The 18,365-nt window shown below is 40.6% G+C and overlaps 1 protein-coding gene and 1 pseudogene across 2 annotated transcripts in view; one reads left to right on the top strand and one right to left on the bottom strand.

The window, feature by feature from the left end:
- The window catches only part of PPA2 (inorganic pyrophosphatase 2), an 87,719-nt gene extending 85,534 nt beyond the window's left edge, over positions 1–2,185 (top strand). For both annotated transcript variants that reach the window (XM_070433256.1, XM_070433254.1), the window contains one exon: positions 1,983–2,185. In XM_070433256.1, coding sequence (XP_070289357.1) covers positions 1,983–2,011 — 29 coding nt within the window. In that variant the 3' untranslated portion in view covers positions 2,012–2,185. The remainder of the gene's footprint in view (positions 1–1,982) is intronic.
- Positions 2,186–3,408: 1,223 nt separating this feature from the next.
- LOC139020509 (peptidyl-prolyl cis-trans isomerase H pseudogene) lies at positions 3,409–16,997 on the bottom strand (annotated as a pseudogene).
- Between the last annotated feature and the right edge of the window lie 1,368 nt (positions 16,998–18,365).

Below are 18,365 nucleotides of genomic sequence, written 5' to 3'. Positions count from 1 at the left end.
GAGGGAAGGAGGGGGAGGGGAGGGGTGAGAAGAGATCAATCAAAGAGCTTGTATGGATATATGCATAACCCATGGACACAGACAATAGGGTGGTGAAGGCTGGGGGTGGTCAGTGAGGGGGAGTAGGGGCTAGCTAGAAGGGGTCAATGGGGGGAAAAGGACATCTGTAATACTTTCAACAAAAAAGGTATAATTTTTGAGAAGTTATATAAACTAAGTAAAATACTTTTCAAAATAGTCATTAAAATTTTCACATGAAGTAGTTTATTAATTTCAGAAAATGAGAAAGAGTACATTTATTACTTTTAGGCTAGAAAATGGTTGATTATGTAGTGACTTTTTTGGTGAAGTAGAGAGATTCCAGCTAGTTCTAATAAGCTTAAAAAGACTCCAAACATCTGATTTGGGATATTTTCTTCATCTTTCATCACTTTATTTATTTTGACTAAAGATCTTAAAAATAAAATTTGTAGCATGATTAAAAATACCATATTTTTACTACCACTATATTCGAAGCTGTTTTGAGAAACAAGTAAAAATATTCTGTGGTAAAAATTTCAGAATACAAGCATATGCACATATAATTTGTCTTTCAATATTTGGGCAGACCTTTGACCTGTTGCTTTAATATACAACAGTAGAAGAATATTGAGCTTGCAAATTTGTAGAAAAGAATGAGCACTACAGACAGTCCTTGGGTTACGTCGGACTTGACATACATTGTTTTGTGGTTACGTCGCCATCTCCCATTTATTTATAAAAAAAAAAAAAGGTTCCGTCATTTCGATGTATATACATATGTGCTTTGTGTTTTTTATTATTTATTTACCACAAGTAAAGGTCAGGAATTGTTATCTTTCTTTTACTTTTTTTTTTTTACTGTCTCACTTCATTATTGCTGTGTATGTGCTCCATGTGAGTGAAGTAGGTGCTTATGTAGGTGGGTTCCAACTTACAGCGAAAATCGCGTTATGTCACGCAGTAGGAACGGATCTCCGACGTAACCCGAGGACCTACTGTATTTACTGTGAGTCTAGTTCCAGGATGTTTAGAAAGGAGCAGAACCATAGAGCTGGCTTCATGGGGAAGCAAGCTCCATTCCTTATGTGGGGAACTAACCCATTGTTTTTTTGTAATACTATCCCATTTTGTATATTTGACAGGCAGTCCAATTTTACAGTTAAAGGTTTTTCTAGACTTTTTGTACTGTAGCTAGGGTACTAACTTCTGTAGCATTCAATAGAGACTAAAATCACCCAGAGAGAAGTAGGAAATAAAGTGGGAAGGCTCTAGAATTTTTTTATTAATATTTTTTATTGATTTCACAGAGGAAGGGAGAGGAAGAGAGAGAGAGAAACATCAATGATGAGAGAGAATCATTGATCGGCTGCCTCCTGCACGCCCCTTACTGGGGACCAAGCCCGCAACCTAGGCATATCCCCTTGACCGGAACCAAACCTGGGACCCTTCAGTCCACAGGCCAATGCTCTATCCACTGAGCCAAACCCGCCAGGGCAGGCTCTAGAATTTCTAATGTAGTTTTATGTAAGACTTCATCTAAATGAGAGAACTTAAGACAAGAGTTTAAAGGGAAGTAGCTTTAAATAGAGAAATGTCATGCTAAATAAGCTTTTTAAAAATATATATTTTTTATTGATTTCAGAAAGGAAGGTAGAAGGAGAGAGAATCATCAATGATGAGAGAGAATCATTGATCGGCTGCCTCCTGCACACCCCCTCCTAGTGTTTGAGCCCGAAACCCGGGCATGTATCCTCACCAGGGAATGGAACCATGATCTCCTGATTCATAGGTCGATGCTCTACCACTAAGCCATATGGACTGGGCCATGCTAAGCTTCTTGATTGTTTTTACCTGCCTGAACACTTCCTAAAGGTCTAAATTAAATTTGTCTTATTCTTCCTTCCTTCCTCCCTCCCTCGAACCCCTTCCCTAACACCCTTCTTCCCCCATTTTAAACACAGAGCAAGTGTGGCACTTCCTTGGCAAGTGATGGGAACATTTGAAGTTCTGCCATCAAGATTCCAGTCTCTGAGGACTTCCAGACTGTCTCCCTCAAGTGCTGGAGATCGGCAGATCGATGAGAATTTGCTAACTTTCTGTTGAAACTCTTTTTCCCCCCAAACTTTCTGGGATATGCACTATGTAAATAAACACTGGTTTTGAATTAGTCTCCTCCAGATATTTATTGATATGATAAAGATTTCATTTAATTTTGTATCAGAAATTTAGAAACAATGAGTTTTGGTCAGTTCACATTTCTGTGCCCAAAGATTTTATTGGGCTTATTTCTATAGGTTAATTAAACATTACAAATTTAGTACATTAATAATATTTCTATAGATATTATTGTTTTCATTTTCATACCTTATTATCCCTTTTCAGGTCCCTTGCTGGCAGAGACTTCATTGGCCAACCTCTGTCCACTTATTAGTTCTGTGTAAATGTGTTTACATATTAAGGCTCTTAACTATAACTTTCTGTTTCAGAGTTCCGAAAGTCTTTGAATTTCATCCAGTTTCCTTAGTTTAAATTCTCATCTCTATGGTGATGACTCCCAGCTATACATAAGAAGCCCATGTCTTTCTCCTGGGGTCTGCCTATGGGACATCTCTCCAAATGCCTTAGACCCCTCTGGTCCAAAAATGACCTCCTATTAAATCCTTTGTTCTTGAACAATTAAGTTAACATTCTTTTAGTCCCCCACACAAACCCTTGATACCATATTGAACCTCTCTTCTATCTTTACTCATAAAGATGATCTAAATGTAATTGTTTGTTTGTCGTTTTCGTTCGTTCACCCCCATTCTTTGCTTACTGCCCCCTTATTTATGGGGACTGTTACCACAGCCTCTCTTTAGTGCCCTCCTCCTATTCCCTAGTTGCTCTAGCTCTATTTCATACCCTCCTGCCTCCTAACTAAGTCCTGCCTCTGGCTCTTCTCCCTCCATACCACCTTCCACATTCCTAAACAGTTGTTTTCTTAAAACATAGGTCTTGCCTTGTTAAATTTTTCTCAAAATGTCGTCCATGGCTTTTCATACTGAGAAAAAACCAGACTCCGATTTCCTCAGGGTCCCATTCTCATGCCATGCCTGCTACTCGCTCCTCTTCACACACCTTGTCTGTTCATGCTCCCAGTGCTGTGTTTCTCATGCCGATTCTGTTCACATTTTTGTTTGGTTGTGCTTTCCCAGAAAACAAACATTATTTACAGTTGAAAAACATGGAAAATCTTGGGTTCTGAATCTGTGATACTTCCAAGATTTCTTGATCAAACAGGGCAGCAGCAGGCTGGGAAGCAAACACTGGCCAATCCAGATGATCTTACTTGAGGGCATCACTCAGAGCAAGGCCAGGCCTACAATGGCAGAGAGGTCAAGGTCTGAGTCAGTCTCGCTCTGGACTACATCGCCCCACACTGGTCACCACGGGCAGCTTGGGCTTATTGTTGGGGCCTCAGTGTTTATCATCACTAGAAGTCCATCAGTGATGTTTCCAAACACTGCATGCTTCCCATCCAGCCAGGCACCCTTAGAGCAGGTGATGAAAGCCTGGCAGTCATTTGTACTGGGACCACTGTTTGCTATGGGAAGCAGGCCTCTAGCTGAGTGTCTAAATTTAAAATTTTAATCTGCAAATGGCCCCCGGTAAATACTGGCAACTCCAGTACCATCTCCATTAATAAAATCTCCACTCTGGATCATGGAATCCTTTATAACCCTATGAAAATGCCACTTTGTATCCTATAGGAACCCTATCTTTTCTGAATTCTCCAGTGCAGAACTGCCTAAAGTTCTCAGCTGCCTTAGTTACAAGGTCTGCAAAGAGCTTGATCTCCAAACAGCCAACTTTCTGGCCTCCGATGCTAACATCAATGAACACCCCAGGTTGACAGGGCTTGAATTTGCCACCGCTATGGCTCCAACCCGGAACTGTTCATATCTTTTTTCTTTCCTTTTTGTTCTATTAGTATCATCAATAGATATTTGCACAATATGCTTTGTGGTTTACAATAATTAAAATTTCTTGAGTATCTGTTCTACATGAGGCACTGTTGTAGATGTCCTATGTTCACATATTGTATAAGGGAGACATTGCCCACTTCATATTGAGGCTCAGAAATTCTATAATTTGCCCAAGGTCACATAGCTAGTTAGTATGAGAGCCAAAATTAGAACTCATGACTATATGGCTCTAAATCCATCAGTCTTTACATGTACTTATGTTTTCCTCATACAGCTCATTTTGATATAGGCACGGCTCAGAATAGGCCTGTTTTACAAAAAAGTAAGTGGGTACAGAGGGTGTGATTAACCCAAATGAAATAGCAAGGTCCCCTTGAAATGTCTTTGGGGATGTGTGAATCTCTTTGAAGGACATCAGAGAATGTATTGGTTTTAATTTTATTGATATATTGACTTTTTAATTGTGAAAATATAAGTTACAGAAAATGGGAACAACTGTTACTTTGATCATTGTAAACAAGCTGAATCACCAAAGGATAGATAAGTGGGCTTGTGGCATGTGGCATATTAGTCTCCTGAAGGTTGGAAGAGAGAAGCCATGTCTGGTGAGCCTCTTCGTATCGGGTGCAACAGGGCATCTGTCAGTCATGTCCGAATCCTGGTGCACCTGAGAGGAAAGCTGGAAATGCGTCTCTTCTCTCTTCAGAACAGATGAGACACAGGGCTCTTTGCCCCTTTTTAAGTGCATCGTTGAAAAGGGCCGAATCACAGAAGTATTAGGGGGATTTGATTGGATCAGTTTACAATACATCTCATAATTTTAATTAGCCAACTCTTTGTTTAGACATGATTTCTCATGCTATTTTAAAATGTATTTATTCAACAATTATTGGGAAAGATGGCGGCATAGGTAAACACCGGAGACTGCCGCCGTGGACAACCACTTCAAAAATACAACTAAAAGTCAGAACGGACATCAACCAGAACCACGGGAAGGCTGGCCGAGGAGAGTCTCTTCAACTAGAAGCAAAAACAACAGCATTCCGACGCTCAGCGGAGGCGCAGTGTGGAAAATTTAAAGGTACGGCGGTGCGGTGGTGAGGGTGCGCGCGCAAAGCGGGCTGGCGGCTGAGGGCGCGATTGTCGTTTTCAATCAGGAGCGAGTCTCAGACTCTGGGCTACAGATCCGGGCGAGTCTCTAGGGACCCAGACTCAAACGGGAGAAGCGGGACTGTCTGGCTACGGCCCCTCCGAGGTTTGCAGCGATTGCTGGGACAGAGAGGCAGAGCCCCTGGGGACGGACTGAGAGCGGCCATAGCTGCTCCCTCCCCCCGCCCTGTTGAGCCCGCCCCGCCCAAACCCTGCGCACAGCCATTTGCCGATCGCCTCAGGCAAGGGCTGGACTAGCGCCTCCCCTGAGGACTGAAGTTTTCCCACAGCTGATTTCCACAGCCAGTCGGCCTGGTGGTCAAACCCCTCTAGTGTTAACTACAACAATTAAGGCTTGGCTAGAACAAGACTGCGCACAGAGACCACAAGGGGGTGCACCAAGAAAGCATAAAAGATGCGGAGACAAAAAAACATGACAGAAATGGAGGATATGGAGCTAAGAATCGCAATTTTGAGGGCTTGCCATAAATTTGTGCAGAGCCTCACGAAAACTAATGAGATCCTCGATGCTACGATAAAGAAATTAGAAAGTAAGCATACACAGACTGAAATAAAGAATATTATACCCAATAGCAGACCAGAGGAGCACAAGAATCAAACCAAAGATTCGACAAAAAACACCCAATTGGAAAAGCAAAATGAAAAAAGAATCCGAAAGTGTGAAGATAGTGTAAGGAGCCTCTGGGACAGCTTTAAGCGGACTAATATCAGAGTCATTGGAGTGCCAGAAGATGAGAGACAGCAAGATATTGAAAACCTATTTCAAGAAATAATGGCAGAAAACTTCCCCCACCTGGTGAAAGAAATGGACTTACAGGTCCAAGAAGCTCAGAGAACCCCAAACAAAAGGAATCCAAAGAGGACCACACCAAGACACATCATCATTAAAATGCCAAGAGCAAAAGACAAAGAGAGAATCTTAAAAGCAGCAAGAGAAAGAGGCTCAATTACCTACAAGGGAATACCCATACGACTGTCAGCTGATTTCTCAACAGAAACTTTGCAGGCCAGAAGGGAATGGCAAGAAATATTCAAAGTGCTGAATACCAAGAACCTACAACCAAGATTACTTTATCCAGCAAAGCTATCATTCAGAATTGAAGGTCAGATAAAGAGCTTCACAGATAAGGAAAAACTAAAGGAGTTCATCACCGCCAAACCAGTATTATATGAAATGCTGAAAGGTATCCTTTAAGAAGAGGAAGAAGAAGAAAAAGGTAAAGATACAAATTATGAACAACAAATATGCATCTATCAACAAATGAATCTAAGAATCAAGTGAATAAATAACCTGATGTACAGAATGAACTGGTGACTATAATGAATCAGGGACATAGAAAGGGAATGGACTGACTATTCTTGGGGGAAAAGGGGTGTGGGAGATGGGGGAAGTGACTGGACAAAAATCATGCACCTATGGATGAACTCAGTGGGTGGGGAGTGAGGGTGGAGGGTGGGGTGGGAGCTGGAAGGAGGGGAGTTATGGGGGGAAAAAAGAGGAACAAATGTAATAATCTGAACAATAAAGATTTATATAAAAAAAAAACAACAACAAAAAAAAAACAATTATTGACTGCACATACACTAAGTCCTCACTAACATCATCAATAGGTTCTGCACCTTCAGGTGAAACGAAGTACAGTGGGGCCTTGACTTAGGAGTTTAATTCGTTCCCGAGACCGAGCTTGTTAACTCAAATTACTCTATCAACTCAATGCAAAAAATCGGCCAAGAGACAGCTGGTAATCTCAAAAAACTCGTAAGTCAGGACACTCGTAAGTCAAGGCCCCACTGTATAAGGAAACCCTAGCTAATTGACATAAACAAGAGTTCCTGCTGCATTTCATCAATGTTATAACAAAACAATACTAAACAAAACATTAATTGAGCACCTGCTGTATGTGCCAGGTAATATTCTGAGTCTTTAGAATACATCACTGCAAAACAAAAATCCCTGCTCGTGTGGACCTTGCATTTTGTGTGGGGACAACAGATCACAAACATAGTAATTTATGTAGGATGTAGAAGAGAGGGAACAGGATAAGGGGATCAGCAATCCAGCTTGTGTTCCCGGGTAAGAGTATGAATTGAGTAGGCCACAGGCTTCATTGGCAAGATGATAGCCGAGCAAAGCTTGAAGAGAAGCGGGAGTGGGCCCATGTGGGTCTGCAGAAGAGAACCGAGGCAGGGGGAACTCCATGAACAAAGGCCCTGAAGCCAAGTGTGACCCACTTGTTAGAGGAACACTAAGAAGTCCCCATGGCTGGAGAGGAAGGAGTAGAGGAGGAGTGACAGATGGGATCCCAGAGGCGGCAGAGAGATCACGTAGGGCCTTGCAAGCCAACAGAAGGACTTGGCCTTTTACCCTGAGAACATGAGCCGTCTGAGGGCCCTGAGCAGAAAAACACGGGTCACTCCAACTGCTGTGTTGAAAATGGATTGTGCTGGGGGTGAGGGGTGGAAGACCCTCTAGGTCCAGGATGGAAACGGAGATTACTTATGTGGTTTCTCCAATAATCTATAAAGTTGATTTTTTTTTCTTTTGAGATCATTTTCTTAGTATAAATTCCCAAAGGTGGAGCCAAAGAATAAGAACATTTTATAACCAAAAAGATTTTCATAAGAGTTATTCCAAGTTATACTGTTACCAGCAATATATGAGATTTCTAGGGTAGGATATTTTATTGTCACTGTTATGATTGATTAGAGGTCCGGTGCATGAAATTCATGCACGGGGGTGGGGGGTGGTGTCCCTCAGACCAGCCTGTACCCTCTCCAATCTGGGACCCCTCAGGGGATGTCCCACTGCCTGTGGGATCAGGCCTAAACTGGCAGTCGAACATCCCTCTCACAATCTGGGACTGCTGGCTCCTAACCACTCACCTGCCTGACTGCCTGATTGCCCCTAATCACTCTGCCTGCCAGCCTGATCACCCCCTAACCACTCCCCTGCCATCCTAATCGCCTCCAACTGCCCTCCCCTGCCAGCCTGATCACCCTCAACTGCCTTCTCCTACAGAACTGTGGGGACTGGGGGACTCCGGCTGGATGAGGTGGGCCTGAGACGACTGGGGAACTGAGGCTGGATGAGGCATGTGGCACTTGCCACCCCCCAGCGGGGCTGAGGGGTCTGGGGGACTGAGGCTGGATGAGGCAGGGCTGAGAGGACTGGGCGCCACCATCTTATGGCTGTGGGCGCTGCAGTCTTGTTAGGGCATGGCAGTCAATTAGCATATTCCCTCTATTAGGATAGGTTTAAATTTTTTCTATTGTTACAAATGTTCTGTTTATTTGCCTATTTTTCTAATCAATATTTTTATTTATATGACATCCTCAGTTTTAGTGCAAAATTTGGATTCTGAATACTAAAGCCAAGTTTAAAGATATTAGCCCACATTCAAGTAAAAAAAAAAACAACAGCCTTGTAAATGTTTATACTGCATTAACTGGGAATCAAGAGGTGAAATATACTAATTTTCCTAAGGAGCAATTTAGACAGGATTACTTATAGGAATATCTGTATTATCTTACTGCTTCCTGGTCTCTGTTAAACATTAAAAACGAAAAGAAAGATAGCTTTTAAAGCTAATACTCTAAATTTTTAAACTGGATAAAATGGTAAAACCAATACAGTTTTAAAAGGAATCAGGAAAGAGTGAGAAATGAGTCTTACCCAATTAAAGCAGCTAAAACTGGTGGCATATGTGCATCTGTGGTCCTCGACCAGAACTTGGCAGCTGGCAAGATCAGGGATTACCGTCCTAAAGCAAGCTTTCTCTGCACTTGGGGCGTAGGACGTGAATACTGGCATTCAGACCAGAATCTCAGAATCAGGAGAACTCATCCACAGGTATACAAAAAGATCGGCTCACGGTGAAATCGGCAAGTAGATTTCACTGTTCCTTCCTGTCTGAACTAACAGCAACACGGGAAAGGACACCAGCCCAGGACCCTTTGTGTCCAGAAGGTCCCTGGGAGCTTCCAGTGTGATACAGACAGAAGCGGGATAGAAGAACTCCAACATTGCCTGTTGCCCTTTACACATGTTGCTTCTTGAGCTCTTTCTCATCCTCAAAAGCCCTCTCAGATGCTGCCTTTTCTGAGAAACTTTCCCGTCTTTCATGTTGAAATCTACCGTTGTCTCCTGCGTGAGAGAATAGCACTATTGATTTTTAGCACTATGACTGTTTTTAGGTCATTCTGGCTTATATGAGAAGGTTCAGTGTCTATTACTGGGTTATGAACTCACATCAGTGACTGTGTCATGAAAATTTGGTATTAGTGTTTTACACATTAACAATTCATGTTTGTTAAAACATCCTGTGAGGAAGATACATATTCCTTCTATTTTACTTATGAAGTTTAGAGAGGGTAAGGGGATTCCTAGAAATCACAGGCCTTCTGCATCTGCAGTCCCGCTGCACTCTGCTCTGCTCCAAAAGCCCACGCAAGATCTTGTAATAAAAGAATCCATTCCTTTCATGGGTCTCCGAAAGAGGAGATTTAATATCTAATCTGAGTACTTGTGCTTTTAATTTATTTTGTTTTTAATGTGTACTCAGAGAACTCCTCATAAATCTCAAGGTAAAAATTAAGTGATTTTTTCTAAGTTATAGAATTCTTGCCTCCTAAAATTCTACTCATCATTGAGATTTTTCTTAAAATTCTTTTTTTTTTTTTTTTTTTTTATTATTATTTTTTATTTTTTTTATTTTTTTTTTTTTATTTTCCTCTTAAAGTATTACAAAGGGTATTACATAAGTATCCTTTTTCCCCCCCCCGCCCTTGACAAACCACTACCCTCCCTTACCCCCCAGTGTCTTATGTCCATTAGTTATGCTTATATGCATGCATACAAGTCCTTCGGTTGATCTCTTACTCCCCCCCCTCCTGCCCCCCAACTCTCTCTGGCCTTCCCACTGCAGTTTGACAATCAGTTTGAGGCAGCTCTGCCTCTGTATCTATTATTGTTCAAAAGTTTGTAATGGTCTTTATTATCCATGAATGAGTGAGATCATGTGGTATTTTTCCTTCATTGACTGGCTTGTTTCACTTAGCATAATGCTCTCCAGTTCCATCCATGATGTTGCAAATGGTAGGAGTTCCTTCTTTTTAACAGCAGCATAGTATTCCATCGTGTAGATGTACCACAGTTTTCTAATCCATTCATCTACTGATGGGCACTTAGGCTGTTTCCAGATCTTAGCTATGGTGAATTGTGCTGCTATGAACATCTGGGTGCATATATCCTTTCTGATAGGTGTTTCTGGTTTCTTGGGATATATTCCTAGTAGTGGGATCACAGGGTCAAATGGGAGTTCCATTTCCAATTTTTTGAGGAACCTCCATACTGCCTTCCATAGTGGCTGCACCAGTCTGCATTCCCACCAGCAGTGCACAAGTGTTCCTTTTTCTCCACATCCTCTCCAGCACTTGTCGTTTGTTGATTTGTTGATGATGGCCATTCTGACAGGTGTGAGATGGTACCTCATTGTTGTTTTGATTTGCATCTCTCGGATGATTAGTGACTTTGAGCATGTTTTCATATGTCTCTTGGCTTTCTGAATGTCCTCTTTTGAAAGGTGTCTATTTAGATCCTTTGCCCATTTTTTGATTGGATTGTTTATCTTCTTTTTGTTAAGTTGTATGAGTTCCCTATAAATTTTGGAGATTAAGCCCTTATCCGATATGACGTTGGCAAATATGTTTTCCCACGAGGTGGGTTTTCTTGTTGTTTTGTTGATGGTTTCTTTTGCTGTGCAGAAGCTTTTTATTTTGATGTAGTCCCATTTGTTCAGTTTCTCTTTAGTTTCAACTGCCCTAGGAGCTGTATCAGTGAAGAAATTGTTTTGGCATATGTCTGAGATTTTGTTGCCTTTGTATTCTTCTAGAATTTTTATGGTTTCCTGTCGTACATTTAAGTCCTTTATCCATTTTGAGTTTATTCTTGTGTATGGTGTAAGTTGGTGGTCTAGTTTCATTTTCTTGCATATGTCTGTCCAATTTTCCCAACACCATTTATTGAAGAGACTATCTTGGCTCCATTGTATGTTCATGCCTCCTTTGTCAAAAATTAATTGAGCATATTGGTTCGGGCTAATTTCTGGACTCTCTATTCTATTCCACTGATCTATATGTCTGTTCTTGTGCCAGTACCAGGCAGTTTTGAGAACAGTGGCTTTGTAATACAGCTTGATATCTGGCATTGAGATCCCACCTACTTTGTTCTTTCTCAGGATCGTTGCAGCTATTCGGGGTCTTTTTTTATTCCAGATGAATTTTTGGAGAGTTCGTTCTAGATCTTTGAAGAAGGCCATTGGTATTTTAATGGGAAGTGCGTTGAATGTATAGATTGCTTTGGGTAGTATGGACATTTTAATGATGTTGATTCTACCAATCCAAGAACATGGTATGTTCTTCCATCTGTTTATGTCTTCCTCTATCTCTTTTTTCAACGTCCTGTAGTTTTCTGAGTAGAGGTCTTTAACCTCTTTAGTTAAGTTTATTCCTAGGTATCTTAATTTTTTTGGTGCGATGGTAAATGGGATTGTTTTTCTGATCTCCCTTTCTGAAAGTTCACTGTTGGTGTATAGAAATGCCTCAGATTTCTTGGGGTTAATTTTGTATCCTGCTACATTGCCAAATTCATGTATTAAGTCTAGTAGCTTTTTGATGGAGTCTCTAGGGTTTTGTATGTATAATATCATGTCATCTGCAAATAAGGACAGTTTTACTTCCTCTTTTCCAATTTGGATGCCTTTTATTCCTTCTTCTTGCCTAATTGCAATGGCTAATACTTCCAGTACTATGTTGAACAGGAGTGGTGAGAGTGGGCATCCCTGTCTTGTTCCTGTTCTTAGGGGAAACGGTGTTAGTTTTTGTCCATTGAGTATGATGTTGGCAGTGGGCCTGTCATATATGGCTTTTATTATGTTGAGGTATGATCCTTCTATTCCCACCTTTCTGAGAGTTTTTATCAAAAATGGGTGTTGGATTTTGTCGAATGCTTTTTCTGCATCAATTGATATGACCATGTGGTTTTTTTCTTTCAATTTGTTTATGTGATGTATCACATTTATTGATTTACGGATGTTGTACCATCCTTGCATCTCTGGGATGAATCCTACTTGGTCATGGTGTATGATCCTTCTGATGTACTGCTGGATCCGATTTGCTAAGATTTTGTTGAGGATTTTGGCATCTATGTTCATGAGGGATATTGGCCTGTAATTCTCTTTCATTGTGATGTCTTTACCTGGTTTTGGTATTAGGGTGATGCTGGCTTCATAGAATGAGCTTGGAAGCGTTCCTTCCTCTTGAATTTTTTGTAGTAGTCTGAGGAGGGTAGGTTTTAGTTCTTCCTTGAATGTTTGGTAGAACTCCCCTGTGAAGCCGTCTGGCCCTGGGCTTTTGTTTGCTGGAAGCTTTCTGATGACTGCTTCAATTTCTTCCATAGTTATTGGCCTATTGAGGTTTTTAGATTCTTCCTGATTGAGTTTTGGAATGTTGTATTTTTCTAGGAATTTGTCCATTTCCTCCAGGTTGTCCAGTTTGTTGGAGTAGAGTTGCTCGTAGTATTGTTTAACAATCATTTGTATTTCTGTGGGGTCTGTTGTTATTTCGCCTCTATCATTTCTGATTTGGTTTATTTGGGACCTCTCTCTTTGCTTCTTGGTGAGCCTGGCTAGGGGTTTGTCAATCTTGTTTATCCTTTCAAAGAACCAGCTCTTGGTTTCATTGATTTTCTGTATTGTTTTTTTGGTCTCTATTTCATTGATTTCTGCTCTAATCTTTATTATCTCCTTCCTTCTGCTCACTCTGGGGTTTTCTTGTTGCTCTCTTTCTAATTCTTTGAGTTGTAGAGTTAGATGATTGACTACCATTTTTTCTTGTTTTTTGAGATAGGCCTGTAGAGCTATAAACTTCCCTCTCAGGACTGCTTTCATTGTGTCCCAGAGGTTTTGGATTGTTGTGTTTTCATTGTCATTAGTGTCCAGGATGTTTTTAATTTCTTCTTTGATGTCATCGGTAACCCAATCAATATTTAATAACATGCTATTCAGCTTCCAAGTGTTTGAGTATTTTGGGTTGTTTTTATTGTAGTTTATTTCTAACATTATGCCATCGTGGTCTGTGAAGAAGCTTTTTATGATTTCAATCTTCTTGAATTTGTGGAGACTTTGCTTGTGACCCAATATGTGGTCTATTTTTGAATATGCCCCATGAGCACCTGAGAGGAATGTATATTCCGCAGCTGTGGGGTGAAGTGTTCTGAAGATGTCAATTAAGTCCATCTGATCTAGTGAGTCATTTAGGATTGCTGTTTCTTTGCTGAGTTTTTGTCTAGCGGATTTATCCAGTGATGTCAGTGGTGTATTAAAGTCCCCTACTATGATTGTATTGTTGTCGATCTCTCCCCTGATATCTTCCAGAAGTTTTCTTATGTATGTGGGTGCTCCTGCATTGGGTGCATATATGTTTACCAGGGTTATATCTTCTTGTTGTATTGATCCCTTTAGTATTATGAAGTGGCCTTCCTTATCTCTGGTTATGGCCTTCACTTTGAGATGTACTTTGTCAGATATAAGTATTGCTACCCCAGCTTTCTTTTCCTTTCCATTTGCGTGAAAGATATTTTTCCATCCCTTCACTTTCAGTCTGTGTGAGTCCCTTCTAATGAGGTGGGTCTCTTGTAGACAGCAGATGTATGGGTCATGTTTTTTTATCCATTCAGCCACTCGATGTCTTTTGGTTGGAGCATTTAGTCCATTTACATTTAAAGTTATTATTGAAAGGTATTTGTTTGTAGCCATTTCTTTTTGTGTGTGTGTGTGTGGCTGTTTTCTTTCTGAGCTTGATATTTCTTCTTTTTACACCAGTCCCTTTAGCATTTCTTGCATGGCTGGCTTGGTGGTGATAAACTCCCTTAGCCCTTTTTTGTCTGTGAAGCTTCTTATTTCCCCTTCAATTTTGAATGATAGCCTTGCTGGATAGAGTATTCTTGGATTCAGTCCTTTGCTTTGCATCACTTTGTAGATTTCCGTCCATTCTTTTCTGGCCTGATGTGTTTCTGTTGAGAAATCATTTGATAATCTAATGGGAGATCCCTTGTATGTTACTTTCCGTCTCTCTCTTGCAGCCTGTAAGATTCTCTCTTTATCCTGAACATTTGCCATGGTAATTATGATGTGTCTTGGTGTGGGTCTTTTCGGGTTCACCTTGTTTGGGACTCTCTGGGCTTGTGTGACTTTTTTCTTCCCCACCTCAGGGAAGTTTTCTGATATTATTTCTTCGAATAGGTTTTCTAATCCATGTTCATCTTTCTGTTGTTCTGGCACCCCTATTATTCGTATGTTGTTTCGTTTCATGTTGTCCCAAAGCTCCCTTAGGCTCTCCTCCTGTCTTTTAATTTTTTTCTCCATTTGCCGTACAGTTTGAGTGTGTTTTGCTTCCTTGTCTTCTAATTCACTAATTCGGTCCTCCGCTTCTCCCAGTCTACTGTTGATACTTTCAATGGAGTTTTTTATTGAAGCTATGTCACTCTTCATTTCTTCTTGGGACTTACTTAAGTTGTTGATTTTTTCATCTGTTTCTTCTAGCTTCTTGCATAAGTAGTTGAGTTTTTCATCTGTTTCTTCTTGCTTCTTGAACATGTGGTGCATGTACTCTAGGAACCTTATTCTGAATTCTTTTTCCGTCATGTTGCATATCTCTGTCTCACTTAGCTGCTTTTCTGGCGAGTCCTCCTTTTCTTTCCTTTGGGGGTTTCTTTGCCTACCCATGTTTGATCTCGCTGACATATGTAGATGTTGAGGTGTTCAGTGGCTGCTCCCTGGGTGGCAGGGGCTCCTTGGGTTGTGGTTGCTGCTCAGACGGTTGCGGTAGCAGCTGCTTTCCAGTTGGCAGCAGCTCCTCTGGTGGGTGTTGTTCACAGCTGTGTTGGCTCTTCTGGCTGGTGGGGGGAGGCTTCACGTACAGTTGCTGTTCCACAGACAGAGGGTGTGGTGATCAGGAGGCTGTGGTGATCAGGAGGCTGCGGTGATCAGGGGGCTGCTGTTGCTTGGATCTGCGGTCTGGGAAACGCTCCTCTTACCAGCACTGCATGGTCTGGGAAACGCTCCTCTCTTATGGGCACTGCACGGTCTGATCAGTTCCTCAGGATGCCCCCTTTAGTCTCAGTTCTCCGCAATCACAAAATCCAAATCTCAAATCTCCTGGCGCCAGCAAACCCGCGGAACTCCTTACCCTGGTCAGGGTCTGTGTCTGTCCCAAGAGACGCGGCTGTCTGCCATGCGGTCTCCCTCCGACCCTCTGGGCTCAGGTCTGGCAAACTTTCCTGCCCAGATCCCTGGTTTTTAACCTTTCCAGGGGAGGTCTGCCCTTCCAGGCTGCAAGCCGTCTCACCAGCTGAGTAAATTTGCCAATTCGGGGTGGGTGTTATTAGTTTCAGCTGCTTACTCCGTTTGCTCCGGGACAAGACCTGGGACGCGTCTGCCTATATCGCCGCCATCTTGCTTCCTCCCTTAAAATTCTTTCTAAATTATTTTATTATCTGCTTTGCTATGGAATCCCCAAATGAATAAACATTTGCCCAGTGAAAAAGAACAGATACTTCAGTTTTTATGCATTCCATATACCTAGAATATTTTTGTTTTTGGAAACAATGATTAGTGTTATCCATTCCCTGACCCCTGCAAGTGAATAAATAATATCCAGAAAATAAGATTCTCTGGAAACAATCTTATTTTTATTAGTTTTTAAGGCATTTTAAGAGTTCTCACACAGGAATCTTCTGATGCCCCATGAAAACAAGTTTCACTTATATAAAAACAATACCTACTTGTGAAAATACTAAGACTGATCATCACATGTTTATCACTGCTTTTTTTGTGGAATATGAGACAAAAATAAACACGAAATACTTAAGAATAAAAATAGGCTCAGGGCTCAAAGGTCAAAATTATTTTTTATGTATGTTGGTCTCATTTTCCTTTTCCATGCATTTGCACAGTAGGAGCACCATCATGTGATTAATAATTGTCCTATATTTAGGAAGTGTATTCCATGAAAACAGTGACAGCTGTGTATTCAGATAATGGATTTCTGTGTGGAAAAATGCATGTCACATTGAGCTGTTTTGTAGTTTTTAAACAGAGTTTATATTGCAGTGAATCTTTATATATACTTAAGGATTTTTAAAATATAGAAAATGAAGAGGATGAAATGAAATCTACACTGTTGAGCTCTAAAGGAAATAGTAGTCTTAGAGTACAAAGCTTCTCATGTGATATTCCACCAATAATATGTAATGCTCACCTAGTACTGATTTCTTTTTAGTTCTTAAAAATTTTATTCCATCTCCCCAACCCATTTTTTTGGCAAATATCAGCTCATTCTCAATATTTATGGGTTTGTTTCTGTTTCATTTTGCTTAATCATTTATTTTTTTTCAGATTTTACATATTAGAGAAATACGGTATTTTACATATGGTATTTGTCTTTCTCTGTCTGACTTATTTCATGTAGCATAATACCCTCTAGGTCCATCCATGTTGTCACAAATGACAAAATGCCATTTTTATTGCTGAATAATATTCCATTATATATATTCCACATCTTTATCATTTCACTGAAGGACAGATACTTAGATTGCTTCTCTATCTTGATTATTGTTAATAATGATACAGTAAACATAGGGGTGCATCTATCTTTTCCAGTTAGTATTTTTGTTTTCTTCACATAAATACCTAGAAGTGGAATAGCTGGATCATAAGGCAGTCCATTTTTAACTTTTTGAGGAATCTCGCCATACTGTTCCACAGTGGCTGCACCAATGTACATAGCCACCAACAGTACACAAGGGTTTTCTTTTCTCCACGTCCTTGCCAGCACTTGTTTGTTGAGATTTACTAATGATTAAAGGCCCAATGCACAAAATTCGTGTAAGGGGCTCAGCCATGGCAGCTGCTGCCGCCTTGGCCCTCCCAGCCTCAGTGGCTTGCCTCGGCCCTCGCAGCCCCAGCTTTCTTCCAGAAGGACATCCGGAAGGTCGTTTGGCTGTCCAGTCTAATTAGCATATTATGCTTTTATTATTCTAGATAACCATTCTGACAAATGTGAGATAATATCTTGTAGTTTTAATTTGCATTTTTTAGTGATATTATCTTTTCATATGTCTGTATGTCCTATTTGGAGAAATATCTGTTCAGGTCCTCTGCCTATTTTTTAATTTCAAAAATAAACATGAAATACTTAAAAATAAAAATATGCTCAGGGCTCAAAAACAAAAATTCTTGTTCCAGAGTGGCCTCTTATGTGGGTTTTGATGTAATTATTGATGATAATTTCTGTTTGAAACTTGACCTCCCAACTTTGAAGGTAGAGTAACATATTTGATTTTGAGATTAGAAATATTACAAGAAGCACTGAATAACCTTAAGAGAGTGGTAGAACAAAAGAATAGTATGTAAGGAGAAAAATGTAATCCATGTGAATTTAAAATAAATAGTTCAGTCAATAAGCTCTCATGAAAAACTTTTAAAGGTCATCTGTTGTACTTAACTCTCTAAAGTACTGTATTTGTGGGAATCTTTTTTTTTTTTTTTACAAACATATTAGTTTTTCCTTTGCTTCCCACAATATCAAATGTCGCTCCTCTGGCTTCTCCTTCTCTTTAGTTTTTAAGAACAATTTAAAGCTAAATCATTCATTAAAATTTTAGATGTTCTTAGTAGACTCTCAAACCACAATTTGATTTTCACCGATACCCACCTCAGCCTATCAGTGGGGCCTTGACTTACGAGTTTAATTCGTTCTGAGACCGAGCTTGTTCAGGAGCTCGTTAAGGAGCTCATTAACTCAAATTACTCTATCAACTCAATGCAAAAAATCGGCTGAGAGACAGCTGGTATCTCAAAAAACTCGTTGGTCGAGACACTCGTAAGTCAAGGCCCCACTGTATATTCTTCTGCCCCCCAAAGCAAGCACTGTAAATGTAATTTACAGGAGTATTAGTATTATCTCTAGAATATACTTACCCACTTACAAATAGATGTGTGATTCAGGAACTGCTCATTGCTTTTCTGAATCTGCAGGAGGACTGAGAACCCAGAACATTTTGAACTGTAAAGAATCTTGCTTGTAAGGTGAGGCAACTACAGTGGGGCCTTGACTTACAAGTGTCCCCGACTCCAGCTGTCTCTCGGCCGA

This window comes from Myotis yumanensis, unplaced genomic scaffold (genome assembly GCF_028538775.1).
Source record: "Myotis yumanensis isolate MYYU_CA2020_CCGP unplaced genomic scaffold, mMyoYum1.0.hap1 SCAF_1, whole genome shotgun sequence".
Classification (NCBI taxonomy): domain Eukaryota; kingdom Metazoa; phylum Chordata; class Mammalia; order Chiroptera; family Vespertilionidae; genus Myotis; species Myotis yumanensis.
This window is presented reverse-complemented; position numbering and strand designations above follow the sequence as displayed.